Source organism: Myiozetetes cayanensis, unplaced genomic scaffold, assembly GCF_022539395.1.
Source record: "Myiozetetes cayanensis isolate MyiCay16 unplaced genomic scaffold, myiCay2020 scf27, whole genome shotgun sequence".
Classification (NCBI taxonomy): Eukaryota; Metazoa; Chordata; class Aves; order Passeriformes; family Tyrannidae; genus Myiozetetes; species Myiozetetes cayanensis.
Window position 1 is genome coordinate 4,918,940 of NW_026087488.1, and position 25,895 is coordinate 4,944,834.

A 25,895-nucleotide genomic window follows, 5' to 3' on the forward strand; every position below is an offset into this window, starting at 1 on the left:
GAGGGTGTAGTAAGGACAGCAGCGCTCCCAGAGGGATAACGGGACCCTCGGGGGCAGCAGTAGGGGCAGTAGCGCTCCCAGAGGGATAACGGAACCCTCGGTGGGGCAATAGGGGCAGCAGCGCTCCCGGATAATGGGAGGAAGCGAGAGGGACCCTCGCCCTCAGGAGGAATAGTCCGGGGGTAAGGGGACCTCCGGGGGACGATAGAAGACCGAGGAGGCAGAGGAGATCCCCCGAGGAAAGCGGGGATTCCGGCGGGTCAGTGGGGACAGCTGCACTCCCGGTGGGATAACGGGGCCCCCGCTGGTGCCAAAGGGAGGAGAGGCAAGGGACTCTCGAGAGGCAGAAGGGACAGTCCGGCGGCAGCGGGGCCCCGGTGGGGTGTCGGGACTGCGGCGCGGAGTGCGGGGGACAGCAGGAACCGGGAGACAAAGGGGACAGCAGGGACTGGGATGCAGAGGGGACAGTAGAGCTGCCGGTGTGATATCCGTGACCCCGGTGGTTCAGGAGGGACACGGTGGGGCTGAGGGGACGATAAGGAGCGGAAGGCATGATAGGGAGCTGTAGGGAGTCCGGAGGGGCAGCAGGAACCGTGGAGAGGCGGAGGGGACAGCGGGGACAGCAAAGACCCGGATCGGGCGGCGGGACCTCGGCGGGACACCGGGACACGCGGGGCAGAGAAGACGATAAGGGCCGGAGGGGACGGCGGGTCCCCAGGGAGCGGCAGGGACGGTGCTGGGCTGGCGGGACAGCGGGGACAGCCGTGACCACGGCAGGCGCGGGGCGGCGCGGCAGAGCCCCGGTGTGATACCGGGACTCCGAGTCGACGACAACGGCAGAGGGGACAACGATGGGGCGGGAGTGACAGCCGGTCCCCAAGGGGACCGCAGAGCCCCGGAGGGGCGGCGCCGGGCCATACTCAGCGGTGGGGCGGAGGGAGGGCGGCGGCGCGGGGAACGGGAGCAGCGGCACTTTCACGAACTGTCCACGGGAGGCGGGAGAGGCGGCGGCGGCGGTGGAAGGGGGGGGCCCGAGGGGGGGCTCGCCCAGCCCAGCCCAGCCCGGCCCAGCCCAGCCCTGCCCGCCCCGTCGCTTCGCTGCCCCGCCCCGCCCTGCCCAGCCCTTCCCGCCGCTGCAGGCAGCGCGGCACCGGCACCGGGCGCCCCTTTATAGGCTCTGCCCGAGGGGGTGGGGGGCGGCGGCGGCCCCAGCCCCGAGGGGGCGGCTCCCCCCTAAAAGCCGGCGGCGGGACGCGCGGCGGGCAGAGGCGCGGCCGGCGCTCCCCGGTGCTCCGGGGCCGGCGCTCCCCGGTGCCGCTGCGGCTCGGCCCGCCATGCCCCCGCGGGGGCCGCTCGCCCGGGCTCCGGCTCCGCGTTCCCGGTACAGCAGCAGCCGCCGCCGCCGATACCGCTCGCCGCCGCCGCGCCCGAGGCTCTGAGCGCCGCCGCCGCCACCGGGAGACCGCGCCCGCCCCGGCTCCAAGATGCTCCGCCAAGGTGAGCGCCGCACCGGGAGGGCACCGGGCGCCGTGGGCGCCGGGGACAGCAGGGCCGGCCCCGAAGTTTGTCTTCTCCCCGCCGAAGTTGGGGCCGCGCCGCCGGGCGCCCCCCGCCGCCACCGCGTTTACCGGCGCCGCCGGCGAGGCTCGGGCAACCCCCGGGGAGCGGCACCGGTGGGAGCGCAGCGCGCCGGGAAGGCGGGAGCCCGGGAGGAGCGGGGGGAGAGGCATGGCAGGCGCCGAGTCCCGCAGGACCGGGGGCGCGGCGGGTCCCGCGGGCACCGGGGTACGACGGGTCCCGGAGGCAGCGGGGCTGCGGAGGGCGCGGCGGAGCCGGTGCTCGTCCCTCAGAGCGAGGGAACGGGAAACGGGGCTCGCCCGGGAGGCGCGGGGGGTTCGGCGGGGAAGTTGGGGCGAGCCGTCCCGTTCCGCCCCCCCGAGGAGAATCGCTCCGCTGTGACATCACGCGATTTCCATGGCAACCGCCTGGGACATCATCGGGGAGCTTTGTGACATCACGGCGAGGGGAGCAGCCGGCCCTCCCGGGGGGCGCGGGGCGGCGTAGGGGGGGGGTAGGACCCCCGACCCCGCTGCACCCGGGGCCAGTCCCGGGAGATGCTGGGGATAGCGGTGCCATGCGGGGGGATCCCGGGTGGACCCCCCGGTCCCATCCCGTGCCCTGGGGAGGGGGCAGCTGCACAGCCCCAGGCCAAGCCCTCGCCATCACCACCACATGCCTCTCTCCAGCGAGGCTCCGGCAGCGGGAGAAGGAGCCAACGCTGTGCCCGCAGCCTCCCACATCGGGGTGTGGACCCCCGGGCAGGGCAGACCCCCCACTGCCACCCCAGGGACGCTTTTTCCCACTGGGGAATGTCACCTTGTGGTTTTGGGGCCTCGCGCTCGGATGCTCCTTTCTCCGGCTCCTGCACCAGCTTTGTTCAGTGTATTAACCCAACCAGGCTGGGTGACTTGAGAACAAACCCCAAGCCCTCGGAGCAGTCACGGTTCCTAGCCTTGATTCCCAGCCCTGGTGCTGCTGGCTGGAGGAAAAGCATCATCCAGGCTGGGAAACTGGGAGCCTGAGGTGGAGGCAGGCAGAGAGGCTGCCGGCAGGGTTGGATCCCACCAGGGGTAGCCTGTTAAGGTCAAGATCTACGGCTTTCATTTGTGGAGCTAGAAAAACAAAATGCAAATTGAACAGCCTGTGGGCTAAAGCAAAACCTATTCTTAAAGTTTTTGTCTTGTTAAGCAAGGAAATAGAGTGCCAAATAGGCTTTGTTAAGTGGCAGTCTAATTAATAATTTAAAATCTTGTAGCTGTCTTTCATTAGAATTTATCTGTACATCAACCACAAAATCAGTCAAACACACTCATTTATAAGTTAATACCATTCCTGAATAATTCAACAGGCAGTTAGAAGAGGCCTCCATCCCGCCGAGAGGCTCTCCCCTTCCCACCTCACCCTGGCCAGGTGTCCCTGAGAAGGGGGTCCCGGTCCCCAGCATTCACCCCAAGTGGGGTGCAGAGGGGACACCCCACGTGTGAGGTGAGGGAGGGTGTGGAGAGCTGCTGCCACGGTGCTGTTCTGGAACCAAACCCCTCCCTGGGGCTCGGAGGTGGCTGGTTTTGTCAAGGGTGGTGGCAATGCAAGGCTGTGCTGGTTGGAGGCAGTGCGGGCTGATGGTGGCACTGCCACCACCTTCCACTCCACATCCCGCTGCCGGGGACCGGGGTTGAGGCTGGAGGATGTGGCAGGGCTCGGGGCAGCAGGATCCGAGCCATGGTTGACAGCTCCGAGGGAAGCAGCTCCGTGTGCCTGCTCGCGGGGGGAAAGGTTCGCACGCGGTGCCACACGGGCGAAGGCGTTTGTGGCAGGATGGTGGCGGCGTGGCCAGGGAAGTGCTGTGATTCCTGGGGGCATTTGGGCCTCCCGCACCCCATTAGCTTCATCTGTGGAGACACTGGTGGGATTCAGGGTGGATTTTGTGCCCTGGGATGTCATCGGTGGTGTGGCAGTGGGTGACAGCGTGAGGTGCAGCTCCAGCCTGGATGAGGGTGTCAGAGCCCTGCTAGAGGTGGCCACAGACAGGAGTGCAACACTGGCAATGCAGAAGAAGGAGATTTCCAGGTCAAGGATGACACCAAGGTCATGGGCAGCCACGTCCCTGTCCCTGCCATCACTCAACCCATCGATGGGGCATCCAGCCTCCATCCCTCCCTGCCAGAGGAGCAGCCAGTGGGCAGGGTGCAGGCACAGGCTGGGCTGCGGTTCCTGCGCTGGGGAGCCAAGAGCCCAGAAACCTTTCTGCTTATAAAAGTTTAATTTCCTAAAGAGCTGAGAGGAAGCCACAAGCTCTCTGTGCCTAGTGAAGTAAGGGGGGTAGCGGGTGGGGAGGTCAGGATGTGGCCCAGGCTGTCCCTGCGGTGGTGCTGGGGGGGAATAGGGAATAAGGAGGGCTCGGCAGACGAAACCTGCCTAGACCTGGAGTCGGAGCCGGGATGCAAAGGAGCCGTCGCCGCTCGGTGACCCGCACTGATGGAGCCCGGCAGGGTCAGAGCCGTGGCCACGCTTGGCTGAATGTTATTCCCACCTTTTGCCTAAAATGCTGCACCCGCCGCCCCGCTGAACCATCCGGGTGCCGGAGGCTGTGGGTGACACTCCAGGTGGCCTCGAAGCGCTGCCCTAAAAACATCAGTGAACCTGCCGGGGAAATGTAAAAATATGCATTTTCCGGCGTGATTTCACACCCACCTCTCCCTGAAGCACCTGATGGTGCTGGAGCTGGCGGCACGAGCCAGCACCACGGGCAGTGGGTCTCTGTGGTTTGCAGGATGAGGCCACGAGTGGGATGTTGTTGCCTCAGGGCTGGGCAGGGACTTGGGCTGCTGGAAACTGCTGGAGCACTGATGGGTTTTGACAGCAAGAGCCGAAATCCCGTTTGAAGGCAAAAACCAGACAGGGAAGTGTGGGAACCTAGAGGGACATGGTGGTGGCCAGGTGTGACCAGGATCATCTCTCACTGGGGTGTTCTCGGCTCCCGGCAGTGCCCCTGTGGCAGCATGGAGGCAAAGCCCCCCCCTTGCAGAGGAATGACCTGGGACACAGCCACTTCAGCCCCACATCATGGGGGGCAGCTGCCCGTCCCACTCTGCCCCACACTGGGACACCCTAGGTGACGCTGCTCCCTATCCTTACCCCAGGGAGCTGCTCCATCCTCCCCTAAACAGCCAAAAACTTGGGTTTTTGTTTGCAAAGTGCAATTCCAGGGCTTAGCCACATTCAGTATAAAGTCAGGTTATTAACAGCAGATCATGTTTTCAAAGCGCTTTGGTGAAGTGGCAGCAGCAGAGGCACCCGTACCCCAGCAATGGTGGCTGTTGTTTGGGTTCCCAGCAGGTTGAGATGAGCAGGGTGTTGCCCTGATTCAGAACCCACTGAAAGAGACCGGAGTCTGATTTAAGAGTGGAGGCAACAGCAGAGAGCTGTGGGGCCGGGAACAAGCAGGATGTGGTGGGAGTGAGTGAGAAGGAGCTGGGGGTCCATGTGCTGGTGCAGGCAGGTGTGCAGGGCATGGCCCCAGGAGCACCACTGGGATGCAGGAGCATCCTTGTCCTCTCCGGTGGCAGTGCTTTTCCCCTCCTCTTTTGGGTGACGCTGCCCCAGCCCAAGGTGGGATGATCTGGCTCAGCCTCAGGTCCCTCCACCAGCAGCAGGGCTGGTGCTGTCCTCGCTCTGGATGTCAGCACCACGTCCCATCTCCCAAATCGAGGAAGCACCAATCCCACTGATCCCCCGTACCATCCCTGCGGAACAGCATCACCATGGAAACCCACAGCCCTGCGCCTGCCGCCCGGCAATCAGGGGGGACACTTTTAGGAATATTATTTTTACTGATGACAAATGATGGAGGCTCAGTGCTGACAGAGGAGATGCCTGTGCCCAGCTCAGTGTTTGGGAAGTGCCAGTGGCCAGTCTTTCTCCTGCCTGTTCTTCCGAGGGCACGTGCTGGTGGGGCAGCCGTGGCTGTGCCCGGGTGTTAAGAGCGGGCAGCAGCAAGCGGCAGATGCAGGACGGGGAGATGCAGGGGGCAATCTTCTTTGTGGAGATTAGGATTGGGGGTTATTAAGCAGAAAATGCTCCATTTGGTGTAGAAAGCTCCTTTTCCTCTTTAGCAGCACATGTGCCCGCTGGCTGCTTGCTTCCCGGCGGCGTTGGCACAGCGGCTCGGAGCCGGCACGGCAGCTTGGAGCCAGCCCAGCTTTGGTGAGCAGCTTTTAGCGATGCTCCTGCCTGGGCTGGTAGAGCTGTGAACGCTCCAGTGACTCCCGGTGCCAAAAGCTGGTTCCACTCAGGGCTGGGTCTCACCCCAGCTCATGGCCAGCAGGATGGGATGGCAGTGGGTTTTGGCCTTGGAGAGGTGATGGCACCGTAGGCTGTGGGTCCATGGTGGTCCATTGCATCCCAACAGATCCTGGCTGTGGGGAGAGTGTGGTGCCGGACCTGGAGGGTGTCAGAGATGCTCCACGTGCTCCCCAAGTCCCGGCATCACCATCACACAGGGAGGCTGCAGCCGTTGTTTACCGGGGAGCAGCGGCGGGAGGGAATTTGGCTGCTGCTGCTCTGGCAGAGCTCCTCACGGAGCAGCCCTGCAAGCAGAGGGGAGGTGCCAGCGGCTCCGCCAGCCCCGTGTGCCGCACTTGGGAACCGCTTTCTATTTTTTCCAGCTGCGTTTGCACCAGCATTTGCATTGGTTTGCTTGGGGAAACCCCGTCCGCGTGACCACGGGACCCCCCCATCGGTGCCATCCGAAGGGTGCAAAGCCCATCTTTGGGCATGGAGAATATCGTGGGACTTCTTGTCCCTTGGTGGCCTGGATGAGATCGTGTCCATGAGATCTTCACCCAGCCGGGCATCCATGTGCACTTGGGCATGGGGATGTGCTTGCATGGGGCAGAGCCCCTCTGATCCACCCGGGATGAAGGCAGAGGGGGACAAAGGCTGCCGGATGCGTCCGCTGCCAGCTCCTGCATCCCCGAACTGCCCTCCCTCCTTGCTGCCTGCAAATTCGGCATCCCATCGGGTGCTGGATACAGCCACCCCGCGGGGAGCAGAGCAGAGCCAGGAGAGGGGTCGGGATGATTCCCCCCTCGGCAGGGATGTGCCGGGGTGTTTGTGCTAACAAGCCCAGCGTATTATAATTTCAATGGAATTTAAAAAACAAAATAGTCCTCAGACAAACGACTCTGCAGTGCCTCTGCCAGGGCCTAAGATCTGCTGCTATCTATTTTTTAATAATTGAGGGTAATAAATATGTATTTCTTTCTCCTTTCTCTCCGTACGCCGCAGCTTGTCAGCTCCCTGCGTCTCTCCTCTGATCAGACCCCATCTTTGCCGCGCGGAAAGGAAAAGAAAGGGAAAAAAAGAAAGAGAGGGGAGAGGGAAAAAAAAAAAGATTCTTTAAGCAAAAAGGATTAAAGCCTTGAAAGTAGGTCTGCCCGAGCCACTCGGCTCTCCCTGCTCCCTGCCAGCCGCAGACAGGGCCAGGGACGAGAGGAGCATCCCCAGGTGGCTGAATCCATCCCCAAGAGGTGTTCGTGGGTGCAGAGCCTGGCTGGGCAGCGGCAAATCTCCCGGGAACTGGGCTGAGGCTGGGCAGAGCCACCGGGCAACTTGGCAAACCGCTGTTCAGAGCCAGTTCTGCTTCGGCGTCAGATATTCCCTGGAGTGTTATTCCCTCTGGTTTTCAGATGGGGGTGTTGGCTCGAAGGCACGGAGGGGGTTTGGTGGTAGGGCCGTGCTGCAGGACCCCCCCGGCCGCGGGATGCTGGGGCGAAGGAGGCGCTGGTGTGAAGGAGGCGGCTATTTATAGCTTCCCTCGGCTTTTGTTCCTTTTCCAGTAGAGCTCCTCTCGAAATAGAAACAGCGCCGGCTGCGCGGCCGCTCCCGGGGCCCAGCCTGGATGTGGGGGGCACCTCCTGGCCCGGGTCAGGGGGATACCCCCTGCCATGAGATACCGTCACGTTGGGCATCCCCCCCGTCCTGCATCCCTTGAGATGGGGCAGGCATGGGATGGAGAGTGGGAGCTGCCCCGCTGCAGCCCCCCATGTGCTGGTGATGCCTGTCCTGACCCTGGAGAGGAGAACGAATGGCTCTGGGAGGAGAAACTCTGCAGGGTGACAGCACTGGGAGCCCCTGGGGAGCGAGGGTGAATCCCTCGGGAGCACCCTGTCAAGGGTCTGTCCCCGTTTTGCAGCTCAGCCGTTGCCTCTGCTCTTCCCTGCCAGCATCCAACAGCCCCCCCTATCCCCCCCGCCCCTCTCCCCACTCCATCTCTGATCAATATAACTGGGAAAAACAAAACAAAACAAAGTAAATATTTAATACGATCCAGGGAGCCACGGCGAGCGCTCCCCCCGTCTGTCTCCTCCAGCAGCCGCTCGCAGCAGCTCCCCAGCCCTAATGAGCCTGAGTGCAACAGGGATCGATGGCAAAGGCAACCTCCGCAGAGGGGTCAGGTCTGCCACATCCCCCTGTGCTGTGCTGGAACTGAGGCTCGGCCCCCTGCACCCCCCAGGGCTGCCTACCCTCTTCATCATCCTCCTGCTCCTGCCCTGCTTTTCATCTCCCGCGTCCCCTTTGTCCTTTGCAGTTCCTGGGAGGGATGAAGGTTCTTCTGCTCCAGCAGAGAGATCCCTTCTCCTCTGCCGCATGGGACATGAGCTGTATCGGGCATCGGCTCCGAGCTGGGGGCTTCCGTAGGGATGAAGGACGGGGTATATGTAGGGCTGAATCCAACATGGGGAGCTGGTGTCTGCCCCCAAACACTCATGGAGCTGATCCCTGGGGGGACCCCACACACCCCCGGACCCGGCACTGGCTTCCTAACGAGAGTCAAGACAGTGCCTGCACTTGTGGTGTGACCAGACCTGCTGCCTCCTCCTCCTCAGCTTCTCGCCCCCTCACCTCAATCCCCACTGGGGACCTGCATCCCTGTGGTGTCCTCCAGAGACCTCAGGTGCTGACACAGTTTGGGGAGTGCCAGTGCTGGGTAACTGGCAGGCTGTTCCTGGCAATGCCAACACGGGACCTGCATCATCACACTCCAGCCCCACGTGTTTTCTGAGTTCGGATGGTCCCTGTTGCTCCAACACTGACAGAAGGGCATTCATTAACTGGAGCTGCCAAAGAGCCTGTCGTCCTGACCCAGCTGCCCTGCACTGGATGGTCCCTGTTGTGCCCCCCAGCCTGTGCCGTAGGTTTAGGAGAGGGACTGAGCCTTGTCCCCAGCCAGGCATTCCATTGGATGGACCTGTGCATCCCCACGCAGCCTCATCCTGCCCCGAGCCGTGGCTGGTGTCCCAGCAGGGTGCAGAGGTGGCAAACGGGAGGCAGAATGTGAGAGGAGCACCAGGCTGTGCTTCTCTGCCACCACAGCGCTGTGCAAATTGTTTTTCCGTGGAAAAGTCAATTGTCCTTCGTGGTGCCTGGGATGAACCCAGGGCCGAATTCTGTCCCTGGGATGGGATAAGAGAGACACCCACCCTGCCTGACACCCCTCATCCAACCCTGCCAGACCTCTAGCACCGTGAAGCCTCAGCCAGGCTGTGCCTGGGGATGGCAACTGGATTTACAGCTGGAAAACAACATGGTGCGCCCCAAAGCAGGGAATGTGCATCTCATGCCTCCAGGGGGATGCCAAGCTTCTTCCTGCAGCTCAGGGTCTCCCAGCAGGCAGGGAGGTGCAGAGGTCCTGGGGCAGGATCCCCCATGGGAAGTACAGCAGCGGCGGGACAGAGGCGCGGGCCCTGCGTCACAGACGCAGGCTTGTGGCAAGGTGCCGAGGAAGTTTTGCAGCAGCATTAGAAAATGTTGACATGTTTTTTGAAACAATTTCAGATCTGATATCTGCGCCAGATTGAGTTTGTAACCAGCTTTATTGTTTAAGCCTGCTGGGATTTCATCAAAGGCGTCTGCTGTTTACCCAGAACCATTTCATTGGAGAAAACAGCAAACAGACCTGCATTTCTATCTGATTTCACTTTTTCCTTTTCCTCCTGAATTTAAGTGCTTGTGAAAAGCATGGCTGATAAGGCAGAGCAGTGTGGATAAATCCCGAGGACTGCCGCGGTGGATGCTCTACCAGCTGCTCCAGCTTTATTAATAGATGGAAGGCAGTTGCTGGACCAGCTGCTGGGTGCCAGCCTGGAGCGAGGCACCAGCCTCGGGGGCACCTGGGTGTCCCCAGATGGTTTTGGGATCTCCATTCCGGCACGTTGAGCCGAGTCATGACTCCTCAGGATGCCGAAGGCTGGGAAGAGGATCACACGTAGCTTTTTTAGCGCTTTCAGTGTGAATTCAGATTTAAACTATGAGGGAGCCAATGTCTGTCCCTCCTCAGGGAGTGACCCCAGCAGGCAAATGTGCTCTGTCACACCGTGACAGGCCGGGCCAAGGCAATGCAGCCACGGGGAGCAGAGAAAGATGAAGGAGAAACCAAACTAGGAAGGGGCCTTGTGTAAACTGCATCAATCCTTCTTGCGCATCCCTGCGGAATGTGGTGGCTGCCAGCCTGGCTCTGACTTATGCCCATTGCTGACCTTGGAAACATGCTGGAGAGAAGGGTTGGGGGCTCAAGTCAGAGCCCAACAGGATTTTACAAGGAGCTGACCTGGGGGCTGCAGCCTTTTCTGCCACTGACTGCTTTGCTCCAGGCATCTTCCCATGGCTGCATCCTGGGTGCTCCTCACCCTCACCCAACACCAGTGCTGTTTTCTCCAGGGTTCAGCATCTTCCTCACTTTGCAATGACCTAGGTGGCTGTCCCCACTTTTCCTGGACTTTGGGACAGAGACACAACAGGCTGATGTCGGTGGAGTACATCCTGACACCTTTCCCGAAGTCTCTTTGGCATTCCCCAGCCGCCCCGGGGGCTGGTGCTCCCTGGGTGGGTTGTGCCAGTGGCACCTCGCCGGCATTCCGAGGGCTTGTCTCTTCCATCGATCACACCTGCACGGTGACAATGTAATTTTTATCTCCAGTTGTTTATTTCTCAGACAGAACTACTTGTAAATTCCGAGAAGAATATATATCCCTGCGCGTGACAGATCCAGCACATGGCGATTAATCTGCCCTCTTAAGACCTGAATGCAAAAGTGTCCCAATGTCACTCCTAGATGGGGTGTCAAGCCCTGGGGCGGCACTTCAGGGACATGCAGGGACCTGGTGGCAGAACATACCCCGGTCCAGGTGATGCTCCTCTAATAGTTATTACACTCGCTATCAGCTCTGGTGATCCCCAGCTGATGTTCCAGCTCTCCAGGCTCAGGCTACGGCTCCTCTTTTTGGGAGGTTTATGCAAATAGGGCTTTTTTTTTTTCTTTCTTTCTTTTTTTTTTTTTTTTTTTGTAATTCCTCGCTGCTGCTGCTCTGCCATGCCCCAGATAGCAGAAGTGCTGAGGACAGGTGTTTGCGGCAGGTCCTGCGGCACCCGCGTCCCGGCCGCCCGACCGAGGGGAGGAGGGATGTGGCGAGGGGATATCCCGGGGGGAAAGGGGCAGAGAGCAGCTGGCAGAGGCCAAGGATGGAGAGGGGAAGATCCTCTAATGGCTGGTGTCTCCACACTGCACTAGCGAGGATGGGCACTGGTGCCAGTCGTAGGTCTGTTCCAAGCCCAGGCATGGACCTGTCCCCAGCGAGGGGCAGGACAAGGACTAGGGGTGTCACTTTGGGCTCTGCAGCATCCGGCAGCCCCATCGGCAACACCCTCTGTGCCATAAAGGCTCTTATTTACAACCTCCTACTCGGGAGCATCTGGGAAGCGAAGCGCGTCATTTCCAGAGAGAGCAAAATGCTGCATATTTCAGTGTCTTTTGAATTTTTTAGGTTTCCCTGAACTGTGCTAATGGGTTGGTGGTGGTGGGGGGGAGGCGAGGGCCCAGCCCAGCTCCCGGCCTGCCTTGCTGCTCCTCCGCGCGGCCATCACTGCATTGCTGCTCTTAAAATATTCAGTGCTGTTGGCCACAATTTCACAGCGGGTCAAAGCGCGCCGAGCCAGCAAGAAGGAGGGAAAGTGTGACAACAAGATTAACCCCGGCCCGGCAGGCCCCGTCCACGCTCGGCAGGCTGAGCACGATGTGCTGCAGCCACCTCATCCCAGGGGACAGGCAGCGAGTCCAGGGGCGCCGTGACACCCACAGTCCCTCTGGTTGCCCAATCTTGCTGCGCCCATGGCGTCACCTCCAAAGTGCAGTGAAGGGACAGCAGGAGCATCCTATGTCCCACTGGGAGCACTGAGCATCCCCTCCTTCTCCAAGATGCTGTAAAGCATGAGCCGTGCCAGGCGCCTGGCTTTGCTGTTGGATGAAGGGCTGAGGATACCCCCAGGTCTTGGGGACATTGCTGAGAACCCTCAGTGCTTCTGCACCCCGAGATGTTGTGGTTCTCAGGCCTTGCACAACCATCAGTTGGTGCTAACAATGGAGCAGCAGATTTACAATGCAAAAGAGCAGCTGCTTGAGCCCTGTTTGCTGACAGGGATTTAGTAATCCTGTCGTCAGCCCGGAGTTTGCTCTGGAGTTGCTGGCTTGTCTGACAGGCTTTTCTAAGAAAACTTTTGTGGCTGGGGGAAAAAGGTGAAGCAAAGCACATGGCCTGTGCCCACCATGCAAGGAGGATGGTGGGAGGTGTCTGTGTTCTGATGTGGAGCCTCGGGTGGATGGGGGATGCTGCCATGGGGAGAAGGGTCTGTGCCAGTCTCAGTCCCAGGAGCCACATGTTGTCTGGAAGCTAGAGACCCCCAGGAACTGCCTGTTGCGTGGGCTGCATGCCCTAGGCCTGGGATACGCTGCGTGCTGAGCTTGGATGAGGCTTGGTCTTGTGTCTCCTGCCCTTTCCCTGGATTCTTGGTCGTGTGCCGTGACTTTAGATCTCACCAGCAGCTGCAGGAATGGTTGTGCATGCAAGTGTGGTGTCATCTGCAGGAGATGCTGCAGCTGATGGATGCTCTCCTGGGGTTTTAAGGACACTGTGGCTGAGCTATTGGGGTGTCTTTGGGTGTTAGTGTCACCCCACTGCTTGTCCATAGACAAGCAGTGGCTGCTGGGCTGGGTGCTCTGGCAAGGAGTTGCTGACACAGTGAACATCCCACCAATCCAGGCAGCCACCTCCAACCCAAAGGCAACCAGCCCTGTCACTGCCTCGTCCCCAAGCACACCCACTCATTCCCAAAATAGCACTTCCCAAGGGTGCACGGGTGCATTGGTGTCTCTGCTGGGGTTGGGGCTGGACCAGCAGTGCCCTCTCTGAGCCAGCCCCGTGGTTGCCCTCCTGCACCCTGTGCAGGCGGCAAGCCAGGCTCTTCTCCTTAATTCTCCTTCATCCCTGTTAATGTACCACCAGATGTTCTCATTATCCATTTAAACATATAATCCTCCCCCGAATCCAGCTAAGCTCCTGGCCTCCCCGATACCTCGTGGCAGTGCGTTCCACAGGTTAATTATGCATTTTTAATTAATCACCAAGCAGAGAATGACCCATGAATAAGGGATATGAAGCTCCTTCAACTGGGAATAGTTGGCAAATTGTCCCCAGGCGGAGCCATGCTGGTGTCATGCTCTCCTTGAATAACAAGACCAGCTCTAAAAATTCCTGGTTTGTGGATCTGACATGACTGGAGGATGGGACAGAGCTGTGCCCTATGTGGATGGGACCCCCTCTGTGCCCCATGTCCCCCTTCAATTGGGTAGGAACCACATCCCAATTTATTTATACATCCCAACCAGAGCTGTCTGCATCCTGCCTGGAAGTGATGGAGCAAGTGCAGGAGGGAGGAGGAGCAAGGCAGAGAGGGAAAAAAAATCACATGTTGTTTTAAAAAGGCATTTTTGAGTGAATGCTGAATAGGGTTTGGGAAAATTGCCTTAAAGGCCTGTTCTCTGCAGGGACGGAGCTTTTCATGGAGCAGGAGTATTCTGAAACTTAATTGCACATTTGCACGGGCTAGTGTTTTTATTTCTCTCAGGTCTCTGAGGTGGTCTTTGAAGATTGCTGTCTCTCTGTAATGGTTTTCTTTATCTCAAATAAATTCCGCACACCTGCGAGGTGGAGCTGCTTGAAAGAAATTATGCTGGAATTGGCTCTCGATTTAATAAATCTGCAAATGGAACTGGGATGCAGAGAGGCGAGGTGGTTGGTGGGGCTGGTTGTGCCTGCCCCCCACGCCCCACCTCTCCTCTCCCTTCCCTGTCTCCATCAGCTCACTTTCAGCCTCTCTGTGGGCCAGGAAGAGTGTGGGGCTGAGCAAAGTGAGTCCATATCCTGCCTTTCCCCCCTGTCAGCCACTTCTGGTACATCCTAGGGGACTCCAGCTATACACCCTACAATGCAGACCCCTCTAATGCCCACCTGTCTGCCTTCTTCAGCTACGTATTATCCTGACTGTCAAGTGAGCATTTAGTTCCCTGCCTGTGAGTGTGCTGGGCTGTGCCTGTTGGAGATGATACTACAAGCTGAATGCCCCAGGGGTATTCCCAAGGAATGTCCCAAGGACCGTCCTTCAAGGACCTCTGATGCCATTTTGTTTCCTGGCCTCAGTTTTGGGGTTTGAAGCTGTGGTCTGCTCCAGCAGCTCCTCCTGCAGCCACCCATCACGTGCTGCCACCGTTCCTCCTTCTCCAGCAATCGGTTCCACAGCTCCCCAGCTCACCGGGGGACATTTAACCAGCTCTCCATTTTGGAAGCAGAGCAAAGCACCGGAGAAAAGCCCGCTGCACAGTTCTGTGCCGCTGCAGCAGGCAGCCACAAATCCCCGGGCAGCTGGGGCAGCGTGTGCTGGGCAGCCCCGGCTGTCAGGCGGAGAGGAATGGGCGGCCGCGGGAGTACACAGACAGGTTAATGGCAGCCGTGGATGCTGCACAATTGGATTTCGCCTTCCCGGTTCTTAAGGAATCAGCATCTCTCCCTCGCTATAAAATCCGGCGGTCCCACTCCTCTCCCCGTGAGCCTTGTTGGCAGTGGGATGACCTGTCACCCGCGGAGAGCACCCAAAGGGCCATTTAAAACCCTCCCTCCCCTCGCTGGGCTCCCCAGACATGAGGTTACCCACAGAGGCCGTGCCACCTCCTGTGCGAGCTCCGGCTGCTCGGCTTCAGGTGAACAAGACACGGGGAGATTTTATTGCATTGCTGGATTTTGTTCCACTCTGTTATTCGCCACGATTGAATTTGCTGCTTTGGAGGCAGGAGCTGGTGCAGCCGGAGCTCCCTCGCCGCCTGCGCCGCTCCAGTGGGACCGTGACCTTGTCTCAGTGCCTCACTCAGCCCTCAGCCGGGTAATTTGGTGCCGGCGTGGGAGCTGGGCGTTCGTCTGCCTCCCACCGAGCATCCCAGCATGGTCCCACTCCCATGCCTAAGCCAAATCCTCGCTCTGCTCCACTTTTAATCGGTGACCTTGTAAATGCTTTCAGGAAAAGGCGTCCGCCTTCCCAGCTCCCTCCTCTGTTTGCTGCCTGATTATGTCCTTCTGTCCTCATCTCCCTGGGCAGCTGTGATGCCATGGGCATCACCACAGTACCTGAAGCCCTGTGCAAACCCTCCCCAAGTTTTAGTCACGCTGGCTCATGGTGTCAGCTGGGAAACAGCATCTCATCTTCCTTCTTCCCTGTTTCTTTGACTTATGTAAAAAAACCCTCTGGCCTTCCTAAGACAGTGGTTTCTTTGTCTATTTTGTCTTTGGACAGAAAGACAAGCAGTGGCAGGGCTGGGAACATCCCACCTTTCAGTGCAGGTGGTCGTTGATCAGTGCAATCCTGTGCAGTAGCACTGATGTCCAGCTCCCTCTCACAGGTGCTGGGGCTGGACCAGACCTGGGACTGCAGCTTCATTGCACCCCCAGCCCTTAACAGAGACATGGAGCCTTTCCCAGTGTATCAGGAAACGCAGCTGGGAGCTCCATGAGGGGTCAGTGGGCAGAGCCATCCGGGAAGGCTGTTGAAGCCTCGTTCTCTCTGTGTTGACAGCGACGGCTCTTCTTCCTCGCCGCCTGCGCCAGCGCCTCTGCCCCGTGATTGAATTAGGGGGCTGTAACCCACCTCCCTCCCGCCCGGTCCCCGCCGCGCCGGGCTCAGATGCTGAACTCAAGAGCCGTAATTGAATAAGTCTCAGGCAGACAGTGCTCAGATAGCCATCAGGATCTCTTGCCTCCTCCCTGCCCAGCCATGCACTGATTTATACTCCCAGGTGATGGCTGGAGGTTTGCCCGGGATTTTTGGTCTTCTGGGATGCATTGCCTTTCCCAAAGCACGTAGCTTGTGGGGTGAGCCCAGAGCAGGAGTGGGGCCATGTGGGCTGTGTTCAGTGTGACAGTCACACTTAGTTAGACTGACCCTTATTTTGGGGAGGGAGCAGCGATGGGGAACAGAGGGATCCCATGTCTTTACGGCAGTGGCTGCTCTTGAGCTGCCTGGGCACAACGAGTTAAAAGTTGCAATTAGTAAAGTGCTGACGATGGGAAGGTGGGGTGGAAGCGAGCGGCACTAAATGAATCCTGAAAGGTTATTCCAATAAGCGGCAGCACAGTTTCCAGCTGCGCTCGCTTTCCTGGGAGCTGGGGGAGAAGGGGTGGGATCCAGGGTGAGAGACACCAGGTGGAATGAGGGATGTTGCTGGAGGATGCTCAGGTGCCAGCAGTGCCTGCTGGAGTGAGAAATATGGCAGGGGAATTAAAGCAGGAGGGGGACAGGCCACCATGTCCCAAGGATGCTCATCCAGCACCAAGCTGGGGTGAGTGCTGCCCATTCTGTGCCCCCAGTGGCTTCTCCACGGGGTCCAAATCCCATCACAGGCGTGGAGCCCTGTGCCCATGGCATGTGTGTGGGGAGTGTTTTGGGGAGTGCTGGGAGCCACGCTGCTTTTGCCAGGGAATCCTTGCAGCGTGGAGAGTGGTCTGTCAGCTGCAGTGGGGGCTGCAGGGGGGAGCAGAGCTGGGAACCAGGGAGGAGGTTCCCGGGAAAGGCGTTTCTCTTCCAGCTGAGCAGACAGGAGCCCAGGCAGGCGCAGGCAGCCAGCGGTGGCCTCTCCCTGCCAGACATAGCTGTTCCAGCTCTCAGCTGGTGCGACACCACGGAGCTATTATTAGACTCCAGTTTTCTGTGGGCAGCTCTGAACTCCCTGATGCCTCCAGAAGCTCAGCAGATGCCAGGGCAGAGCAGGATCTGCCAGCACTGATGGGGACAAGGGTCTCCAGAAAGCTCAGAGGGGGTGTGGGTGGCAGCAAGGGGTGGCAGAGTCCCCCAGAATGGAGACATGTGGAGCTGAGCACCACAGCCTGGGCTGGGGCCACAGCAGTGAAAGGCAATTAGTTGTCTAATGAGAGGTCTGACTGTTGAGGAGGGCATGGAGCCCCTGGGAACACTCACTGGGTCAAAGGTAGCCAGGAGAGATGCTGCCCTGACAGAGATGTGGGATGCAGGGCTCTGTGTGGAGCTGCACCTCCAAACCACATCTGGATTTCACAGCATCACTCCAAAATGGAGACACAGTATCCCCATCTCTACCATCCTTGGCAGGAGGCATGGGGGAAGCATGGCAGGACTGTGGCACACTGGGACATCTCCTCCCACACCAAAGGAGGGATGGAGCTGGGGAGACATGGCATTTCCCTGCTCCCATCTTCTCCCCAGCCTGGTTTCCAAGCAGGAGTGTTTAAATGCCTTTTATGTTGTGACTCAAATGATGAAAGGCCCGAAAATGGGACTAACAAAGACGAGTTGTACTTCAGAATAAAAACCCATGAAAGCAGCAGATGCTGTCATAGGAATAAATTGTATCAACAGCGATCAGATGGGAAGCGAAAAGTCAGAATGAAGTTGCTCCTTCATTCCTGTTTCCAGTGAAAATTTCTGGGTCCATGAATTTAGCCAGAATCAGGTAGGATGAAAGGCTTTGTCTGACAAGACATTTCAAAGGATCTGGAAGCCTCCGGAGATGTGGCCACTTGGACAAGGAAACGGAGCCCCTCAGTTTTAATGAGCATTTCAGTTGCCTTCCTTTATCCTTCTGCCAAGATCCTCTTTTTTTTTTTTCTTTTCTTTCCCCCTAAAAAAACTGATTTCTGCTCTTTGTGATTTGTTTTAACTTCGAAAAGTGTGCACTTAAGCAAGGCAACAGGAGGAGGCGGAGGGCAGAACGTACCTGTCACTCCACACAGCCCAGCTTGTTGCTTCCCACCATAACCCCCCTTCCTCGCTGTGGCCAGCCCGGCTGTTTTGGGTGCTGTGGGTCAGCACCACCATCCTTCAGCATCTCCCATTCCCTTCCCAGCCCTGCAACGATTTTCCATCTCCCCGTCTCCCCTCTCCGCAGCGACAGGATCATACACGGGCTGTAATTAATAGAAATTAGACTGTCGAGACCTTGCAGCCCCCATCCCGTAATTACTTGGCCTTGCTGCGTTGGAGGTGCAGGGATCGGCAGTGAGCTCAGGAGCCGCCGGTGATGGGAACACATCCCGCTATCAAGCTATTTTTATTAAGCTTTTAATGCAGGCACTTGCATGGCGCTGGGGGATGTGCAGCATCTCCACAAAAGTCCACTCCCGGAGGGACGCGCAGAGGGGGATATTTTGGGCTGAAATGCCGGCATTGGAGCTAGACAAAGCAGGATATTAGCAGAGTGCTGTGTCCTGACCGCGCTCGTTGCTGGCACATTTGTTCCCGGTATCCAACCGCTCCGACCGTACAGGTTTCAGGGGTTTGGCAGAGCATTGGTGCTCGGCGAGTGGTGACCTCCCTCCCCAGTCCTCAGCTCCCCCCACATCCCCCCTCGCCCCAAGAGCCGTGTGGGAGAGTGACAATGCCCGATGTCTAACTGGGCACGCAGCGTCTTCCACCGGCTCATTAAACCTCCCATCGGCCCCGCGCGCGGCACAGCTCGGCCCTGGATGCCGAGCAGAGGAGCGGCACAGCACAGCTATTCACACTCTGCTTTTATCACTGCGTTTCTCATGAGCTGGTAGAAAGTTCAGTGCAGTGCACAGGAGAGGTCTCTGAAAGGCAGCCCCGCTCATGACCCAGCATGCCGGCTCACGGCCCCGGTGGGGATGGGGTTTTGCCGGTGTCTGCCGTGCTCACTTGGCTGGCGACCCGCGAGGGTGTTCGTCTGGAGGGCTCGTGGCATCACCCTGAGAGGAGACCAAGGGCACGGAGAAAGGTGGTGCTGCCCTTTTTGGGTGTGGGAGAGGGACCTGAGCCTGTGGGCTGGGCTCCAAATGACGCCATCACTTCTTTTTTGGTTGGGGGGAAGAAAATGTGACAGAGCCGGCAGCTTTGATGCCTGCCTGTCCGTCTCCTTCCCCCCTGCTGCAGGCAGAATGATGTGCTGCTGAATGAGGAAGAAGGTACATGACAGGCTCCAATTTGCCCTCTTCCCTACCAAACACAAGGACATCCAGCAAATGTGAAAGGCAGAAAGACTGAAAAGGGATGAAAGGGAGCCTAAGCGGCACGGCACAAAATTGGCTTGTGGATCTCAGTGGCACAGGACACTGCTGGGGTCGGGACCTCGGCAGGATTACAAGTTTATAGAACTAATGCTCTCCCTATTATCCGTGTTAACATAAAAACACCTTCACCTCCCTGTGTCAGGTTGCTGTCCGCTCTCAGCTCCATCCAGGTAAAGGTCCATCCAGCGCATTCCTGGTGTTCTACAGCCTCCAGTTTTTCCATCTCCTGGGGACGTGGGCTGGATGGGGCAGCCGAGCATGCACTGAGAGCCCAGGCAGCTGTCACTTTGCTCTTCCATCTCTTATTTGCTCTGTTTTGGCTGTATTTCTGATCCTAAAGAAACCCTCCATAGGTCTTGGCCAGCTGCTGGCAGGGAAACGAGCTGGTGAATCTGCTTTCGCTGCACATGAGCTTGTTCAGCATTTGATACCGATCTGGCTGGTGCTCAGCTGGGGTGGGTTTTGTCATTTCATCTGCAATTGTTTTGCTGTAAAGCACCTCGAAGGGTTCGCTCACCGGCTGTTTTACAAAGGACATCATTCTTATTACTGCTGTGAATGAACTACTTTGCATTTCTGTGAATGGGAAGGAAAACTTGTCACCTCAGGACAAAAAGGGAGTGGAAGTATCTGATGATCCCCTGAGACGCCTCAGACAATCCACTAAGCTCAAGTCATCCTCCTGCATTTCTCTTTCCTTGGGGGCAATTGGAATTATTAGTCCCTTCTCAAGGGCCTCAAGATCTCCCTGTCCTTTGCCAACTTCTATTCTGGCTTCACTGCAGGCTGCTGGCATGTCCTGCCAGAGCCCAGTCCTGTGCTGGGGACCAGCAGAGGATGCCTGGTGCCTGCTGGGGAACAGGACAGCAGTGCCAGGAGCCAGATACAGCCCCCTGTCCATGCCTGAAATCCTGCAGTATCTGTGCATGTCACACTTGGGGTGTCCCCTGGTCCATGTCGTCCTCTCCTTAAGCTGTGGCAGCATCCTGGTGTCCATCGACACTTCCAGCCACAGCAGGACCCAAGGACTGGACTCATCCCTGTGCAAAGAGAAGTGCCATTTCCCTCTGGCATGCCTGCACTCCAAGAAGGTGGCTCCCAGTGGCTTTTGAAATGCTGGTCCATCATGCACAATGGGATGAGACACAGGGGAGCAATAAGCCCTCTGGCAGCAGGGAAAGGAGACTCAAGAAAAGATTATCTCTTCTCCCTGGTATCCAGGGATAGGACACATGGGAATGGTTCAAAGCTGCACCAGGAGGGGTCTAGACTGGACATTAGGAAGCATTTCTTTACTGGGAGGGTGATCATATCCTGGAACAGGTTTCCTGGAGGGGCAGCCAACGCCCCAAAACCTGTCAGTGTTCCATAGGCATTTGGACAGTGCCCTTAATAACAAGCTTTAACTTTTGGGCAGCCCTGAAGTGCTCAGGCAGTTGGACCAGATGATCATTGTAGGTCCCTTCCAAGGGAAACATTCTATCCTATTCTATTCTGTTCTGTTCTGTTCTATTCTATTCTAGCCCAGCCCAGCCCAGCCCAGCCCAGCCCAGTGATCTGTCTCCAACTCTGTGCAAGCAGCAGCCTCTGATCTACATAGTCTTATCCCAAACCTGCACTGAGGTACCTGGGTTGTGCCCTGTTCCTGCAGTAGGACCAGCAGCATCCGACTGCAGCTGCACTCCAAGGGCACGGCTGCAGAGGAAGGTGTACTGAGATCTGGGGTTAGGCAGGGCAGATTACACTGGGAGAACACACTCTACACTCCCTCTGCTTCTCCGTATTTTAGTCCTGAAAAAAGCATTTAAATTAAACAAGTTCCTGTAGCCGAGTTTCAATCCCACAGCCACTTCCATCATTGACCTCCTTTTTCCCCCCTTTTTCTTTAACTCGAGAGCGGGAGGAGGAGATGCAGACAGAGAGGAGTGCTAATTAAACAGGGAGTTCCACATTAGGGTACAAATCCTCTGGACTAGCACAAACCCTGCCAGTTTCTATACTTATTTATTATTTTTTCAGTACAATTGTAATTTCCAGTGGTGCCTCTAGCACCAGGAGAGAGTTCAGGGGCTGCTCTTGGAGAGGATTAGCACGCTGGAAGCATTATTACTTTCCTTCGCTGTGAATTCAGGAGTGATTCCCTGACGGCTGCACTCTATATAGAAGTGAATCGGTGCTAATTTGTTTTTGAGGATCACACATCCACCAACATGTGAAAGACAATCCTGCTTCTCAATGTATATTTCGAGCCAGTGCTACAGCAAACAACGGAAAATAAGCAAGCAAAGGAAGCCAGACCTCCCTCACCCAAAAAGCCAGAGCTGGAAAAGGGCAGACTTTCTTTTTTTTTTTTGCTTATGTGAGTTGGTTCTGTGTCTTTTCAAAAGTATGCTGGGTTTTGGCTGTGCTGCCCACGGTGATGGGCAGCAGGGGCTTGGGCATCTCTTGCATGGGAAGCCTCAGGGACGTTGTGTCAGACGGGATGTCAGAGAGACTGAGTATAAAAGGCTCCTTTTTTTTTCCTTTTAAATCATCCTGGAGTTTAACTGCAAGAGAGGAATAAATTAACTAATTGAATCTGTAACGATGGAGGGGCTGGGCACCTGGCAAGGAGAGCAGCCTCCCTGCCACCCATCGCTCCTCTCTCTTTATTTGTGTGATTCAGAGGGACATGGTCCGTGGGGAGATATCAGAGCCGGCTGAAATGGAAGACAAAGATATTGTTTCAAACAGAGTTATTGATTTTTACATTATTACACTATGAAATTTATGGTCTGGTTTCAAACTGCAGTAGGAGTTAATGACCACCATCCAGAAACTTCCAGGTGACCTTGGCCTTGACTTTGGTGGAGGAAGGTGAATAGCTCCAGATACCGGGTCAGCAAATGTAAATTGAACTTGAAATATCCTAAAGGACTTGATTTTGGGGTGCTGCTGAGCCCAGGTCTCTGCCCTGAGCTTTAGCTCACAGCAAACTCCAAGCTGGTTGGCAGCTGTGATGGAGGGGGAAACTGGACCTTCTCATCTCCAGACAGACGTCTTCCCTGCTATTAAGCCACACTTTGCCCCCAGCCAGAAACCCCATGATGTCCCCAGAGCTCCCTCAGCATGATTCTCCATCCTTAGCTGACCTCCCAGCACAACTTGGCTGCCCAAGGGTTTGCTCCGGTCAGTCACCACTGGAGAAATGCAAACCAAGGGGCTCTGGGATGGATGAGAAGCACCAGGGAGAGGAGGAAACACAGCCCAGAGCAGGAGACTCTGTGAGAGGGGAGAGCAAAGGGCAGTGCCCACAGACCAGGCAGCTGCCTGCAAAGGGAATGCTGCCCATTCCTGATTCCAAGAGGAGGTTTTGTACCAGTTAACACATGAGATACTGTGACATAGAGGGGTTTGTAGGGGCTACAGCACTCCCCAGTCTACAGCCTTTTCCTGGCTTTTCTTTAAAAGGTACCTCCCGATGCATCTTTTGGCACCAGCCTCTTCCCAAAGCTTTCTTTAGCACTATTCCTTCCAAATTTCCTTGTATGCTTCTTCCTCTGGGAACAGTCTTTCCACGTGCCAGCCAAGGAAGGCAATTTCCAGCTGCTGGAGAAGGGTTTTTTTTCTTGTAGTACCGCCTCCCTGGAACATCCCTGGTGCTGCACCCCGAGCTAAAGTCGTGTGAAGCCAGTAGCCTCCAAGCTCATCTTCTGCCTCGGAGGTCATAATTGCCATTAAATCACAGCTTGCCTAACCAAATTATGCAAAACCGAAATTATCTCCAATGATTTTTATGTTGCTGAAATGTTCCAGAACTGCCGGGGTGATGACTGGGGGATTGGGAGCAGCTGTCACTCCATCAGAAACCATAATTCCAAACAGCTGGGATCTGTCAGTTATTTATGACACTGGTCGCAAAAAAAAAAAAAAAAAAAAAAAAAAAATGATGAAGGTGGATGGGTGGCTGCCACTCTCTGGCTGAAAGGCAGCTTGTGCAGAAAGCAAAGCCCTGTGCTGTGTCCTGGTGCTGGGAGCTGTAGCCAATGTTTTGGGAGGAATCCCAGAGAGGATGCTCCTGCTGCTGAGCGCTGCAGGACCACAGGGCAGCACCTAAGGGGCTTTGCAGAGAGGCTGCAAGCAAGCTGCTGCTCACTGGGGAATTTAGGCTTTGTGACAGTCAGGATGGGCTTGTTTATTTTATCCTCTGTTTTGCTAAAAAAAAAAAAAAAAAGAAGAAGAAGAAGAAGAAGAGGAGGAAATAAACCCTGCAGCCACTAAGCACAGGCCTGACACTGCTTTGTCAAACCGTCCCAGATCCGGAGTTTGGCTCTTGGCTCATGCCCAGTTGCTCTTAGTGCTCTGGCCTTGTCTTTCATTGTCCTTCACTTGGATGATGAAATTGTGAACATTTGAGGCTTCTTCTTCTCCCTAAACAACAGTTTCTCTCTATGTGAACATCCAATTCTGAGTTTGTTCCCAAGTTTCAAAGTGTACTTTCCCCGAGGGTTGTTGTCCTGTCTTTGTGCACTAGTTTGCTTAGGGTGAATTTAGAAAACATCCTTTGATAGATCCAGGGTGGGAAGGGACAGGAAAATCTCTCTCTGGAGCTTGCTGACAGCGAGGTGGTGGTGTTACACCAGGTGTGAGTTTGGCCTCAGAAGAGGGTGAGTGATGAGGAAGCTTTTCCCTTTTTGATAATCCCGTCTGCGAGCAGAAGCCAGATGCTTTCTCCCCACTTGTAGCACACTCTGGTTAAGTATTATTATTTATATTATGTAGCAGCAATACATAGTGTTTTATGACAGTAAAGATACATAAATCAGCAACCAGAAGACGAGGGCTTTGCTCTAAAGAGCTTATAAATCTAACAGCTTGAGCAGCCCCGGTAATGGACACAGTAAGCAGGCAGTCAAGTTGCATGTAGACATGAGCTAAGATGGGTCTCCCAAAGCAGATGGCGGTTTAGGAGAGATTTGGAAGAGAAGCAACCTGCTCCATCCTCGAGAGCGGATTCTCCTGCTGGAGAATTAGAAGGGCTGTGACCCATATAAGCTTGTCCGGGTTGGAGAGGTGAAAGAGTCCGTGGGAGAACAGCAACTCGCCAAGAGGGAATGGGCAGGGGGTGGTGGGGGTTCATGGCATGCCTGCCTTTTGGGGGGTTCTGCAGGAGCATCCCCCCCTGGGACAAAGCATCTGTCCTTGTCCCAAGTGATGTATTTGCCTCGAGCCTGAGACCCCTAATGAAAAGAAGTGGCACCATGTTGTGCTAAAGAAACCAAGGCTCTGCCTTGCTCGGAGATACAGTAAAGTGTTATAAATCTTACAAAGCAAGAAAACTGCCGGTGCAGGTACACCAGGCTCTCTGGAGCAAGTGGCACTGCAGAGGCCAGTGTCCCTGCTGCCGTGGCGGGGAAGTGCTCCAACCCTTCAAACCTTCCCCTTTGATCCCGGGTACCAAACCAAGGGTTATTTTGTTGGTTTTATTTTTTTCAAATTTCTTCCTGTGCTGGCACCGGCCCTGGAGGAACCTGGTCTGGGCTGGAGAGAGATGTGCAGTGTCTGGCCGAGCACGCTGGCTCCGAGTGTCTGCATTCTTCTGGCTGCTTTCAGTTCTTGCACAAATCGAGGCTTCACGCTAAATGCATTACACTGTATAACAATTAATCCCGTGCTACATATAGAAAGTCCTTACTCATCAATAATGCATGCAGGAGGAGTGATTTTCACTCTCAGTAATAAGGCTAAGACAATGGAAACAAGCAGGTAATGGAGAACATTTATAACGATGTTAATCTAATAATGAGTCTAATGCTGTTAAAAGTAAGACTGCAAACTGGACGCATCCAAAGATAAATTATTTCAAGCATTCATTAACTGATGCCTAATTAATGCTCAATTAGAGGGATGCTACATGGGAAATGGTTTGGACAGTCAGACGAATTCATTCCAATCACTGAAACCTCAGTCAGAAGCAGGAGGCGGCAGAAGGACACGGCGAGCAGAAGCCGGGGTGACACAGCGTGTCAGTGGGAGAAAGGCAGGAGATAAACACCCCTTTGCTGGTTTTATCCTTGTCAGCGGGGATTTGGTTTTACTCACTTCACCAGCAGGTTTCTGTAGGATTTTTCTGTGCTGCTTTTGAAGCTCTCCCTCCCCGGTGAGCTCTGACACACAGGCTGGTGACCCTCCATCTGCCTCACAACCTTTACAAGACGAAGTTGAAAGGGCTGCATCAGGAATAACAAGTTCAACAAGTTAGACAGGATCAGGCTATCAGGAGAGCTGGGCTGGGACCTCTTGGGAAGTTCCCCTCTTGCTTTCCTGCCTGGGAAGCCCAGTGAGATGAAAGTGCTGCTGGCTGTCTTGTCCTGGTGGGACTCGGCTGCTGGATATTGCAACACTGGCGTTACCAGCTTCAGGAGCTTCATGGCTCCATGACCACAACCTCTTTGCATCTTAGGGGTCTCATTCCCAGATCTAAACTGTGACCAATACCAGGGCATCTCAGGAGCAGCTTCTCAAAGCACTAGACAATCAGCAGGTTTTATGGGCTTGGAGGGAAAGCATCCTCAGTGAAATCATGTGCCTTGTGTACATCCACTGGGGAGTCCAGACCTTCACAGAATCACAGGATGGGTTGGAAGGGACTTTAAAGACCTTCTAGTTCCATCTTCCCTGCCATGGGTAGGGACACCTTCCACTAGCCCAGGTTGCTCCAGGCCTTGTTTAACCTGACCTTGAACACTTCCAGGGATGGGGCAGCCACAGCTTCTCTGGGCAAGCTGTGCCAGGGCCTCACCACCCTCATAAGGAAGAATTCCTTTCCAAGTCCTGCTCCCCTGTTTACCTTTTTTTCATAAGTATCCAACCTTCCATTTCCCCATTCTCCTTCCTCCCGAGTTGCAGCATGTAAGTAGA

General features: G+C 56.2%; 1 protein-coding gene across 1 annotated transcript in view; it reads left to right on the forward strand.

Moving 5' to 3' along the window:
* Nucleotides 1–1,364: 1,364 nt before the first annotated feature.
* RTN4RL1 (reticulon 4 receptor like 1) overlaps nt 1,365–25,895 on the forward strand; it is a 30,286-nt gene continuing 5,755 nt past the window's right edge. The window contains exon 1 of the mRNA XM_050321912.1: nt 1,365–1,497. Coding sequence (XP_050177869.1) covers nt 1,485–1,497 — 13 coding nt within the window. The 5' untranslated portion in view covers nt 1,365–1,484. The remainder of the gene's footprint in view (nt 1,498–25,895) is intronic.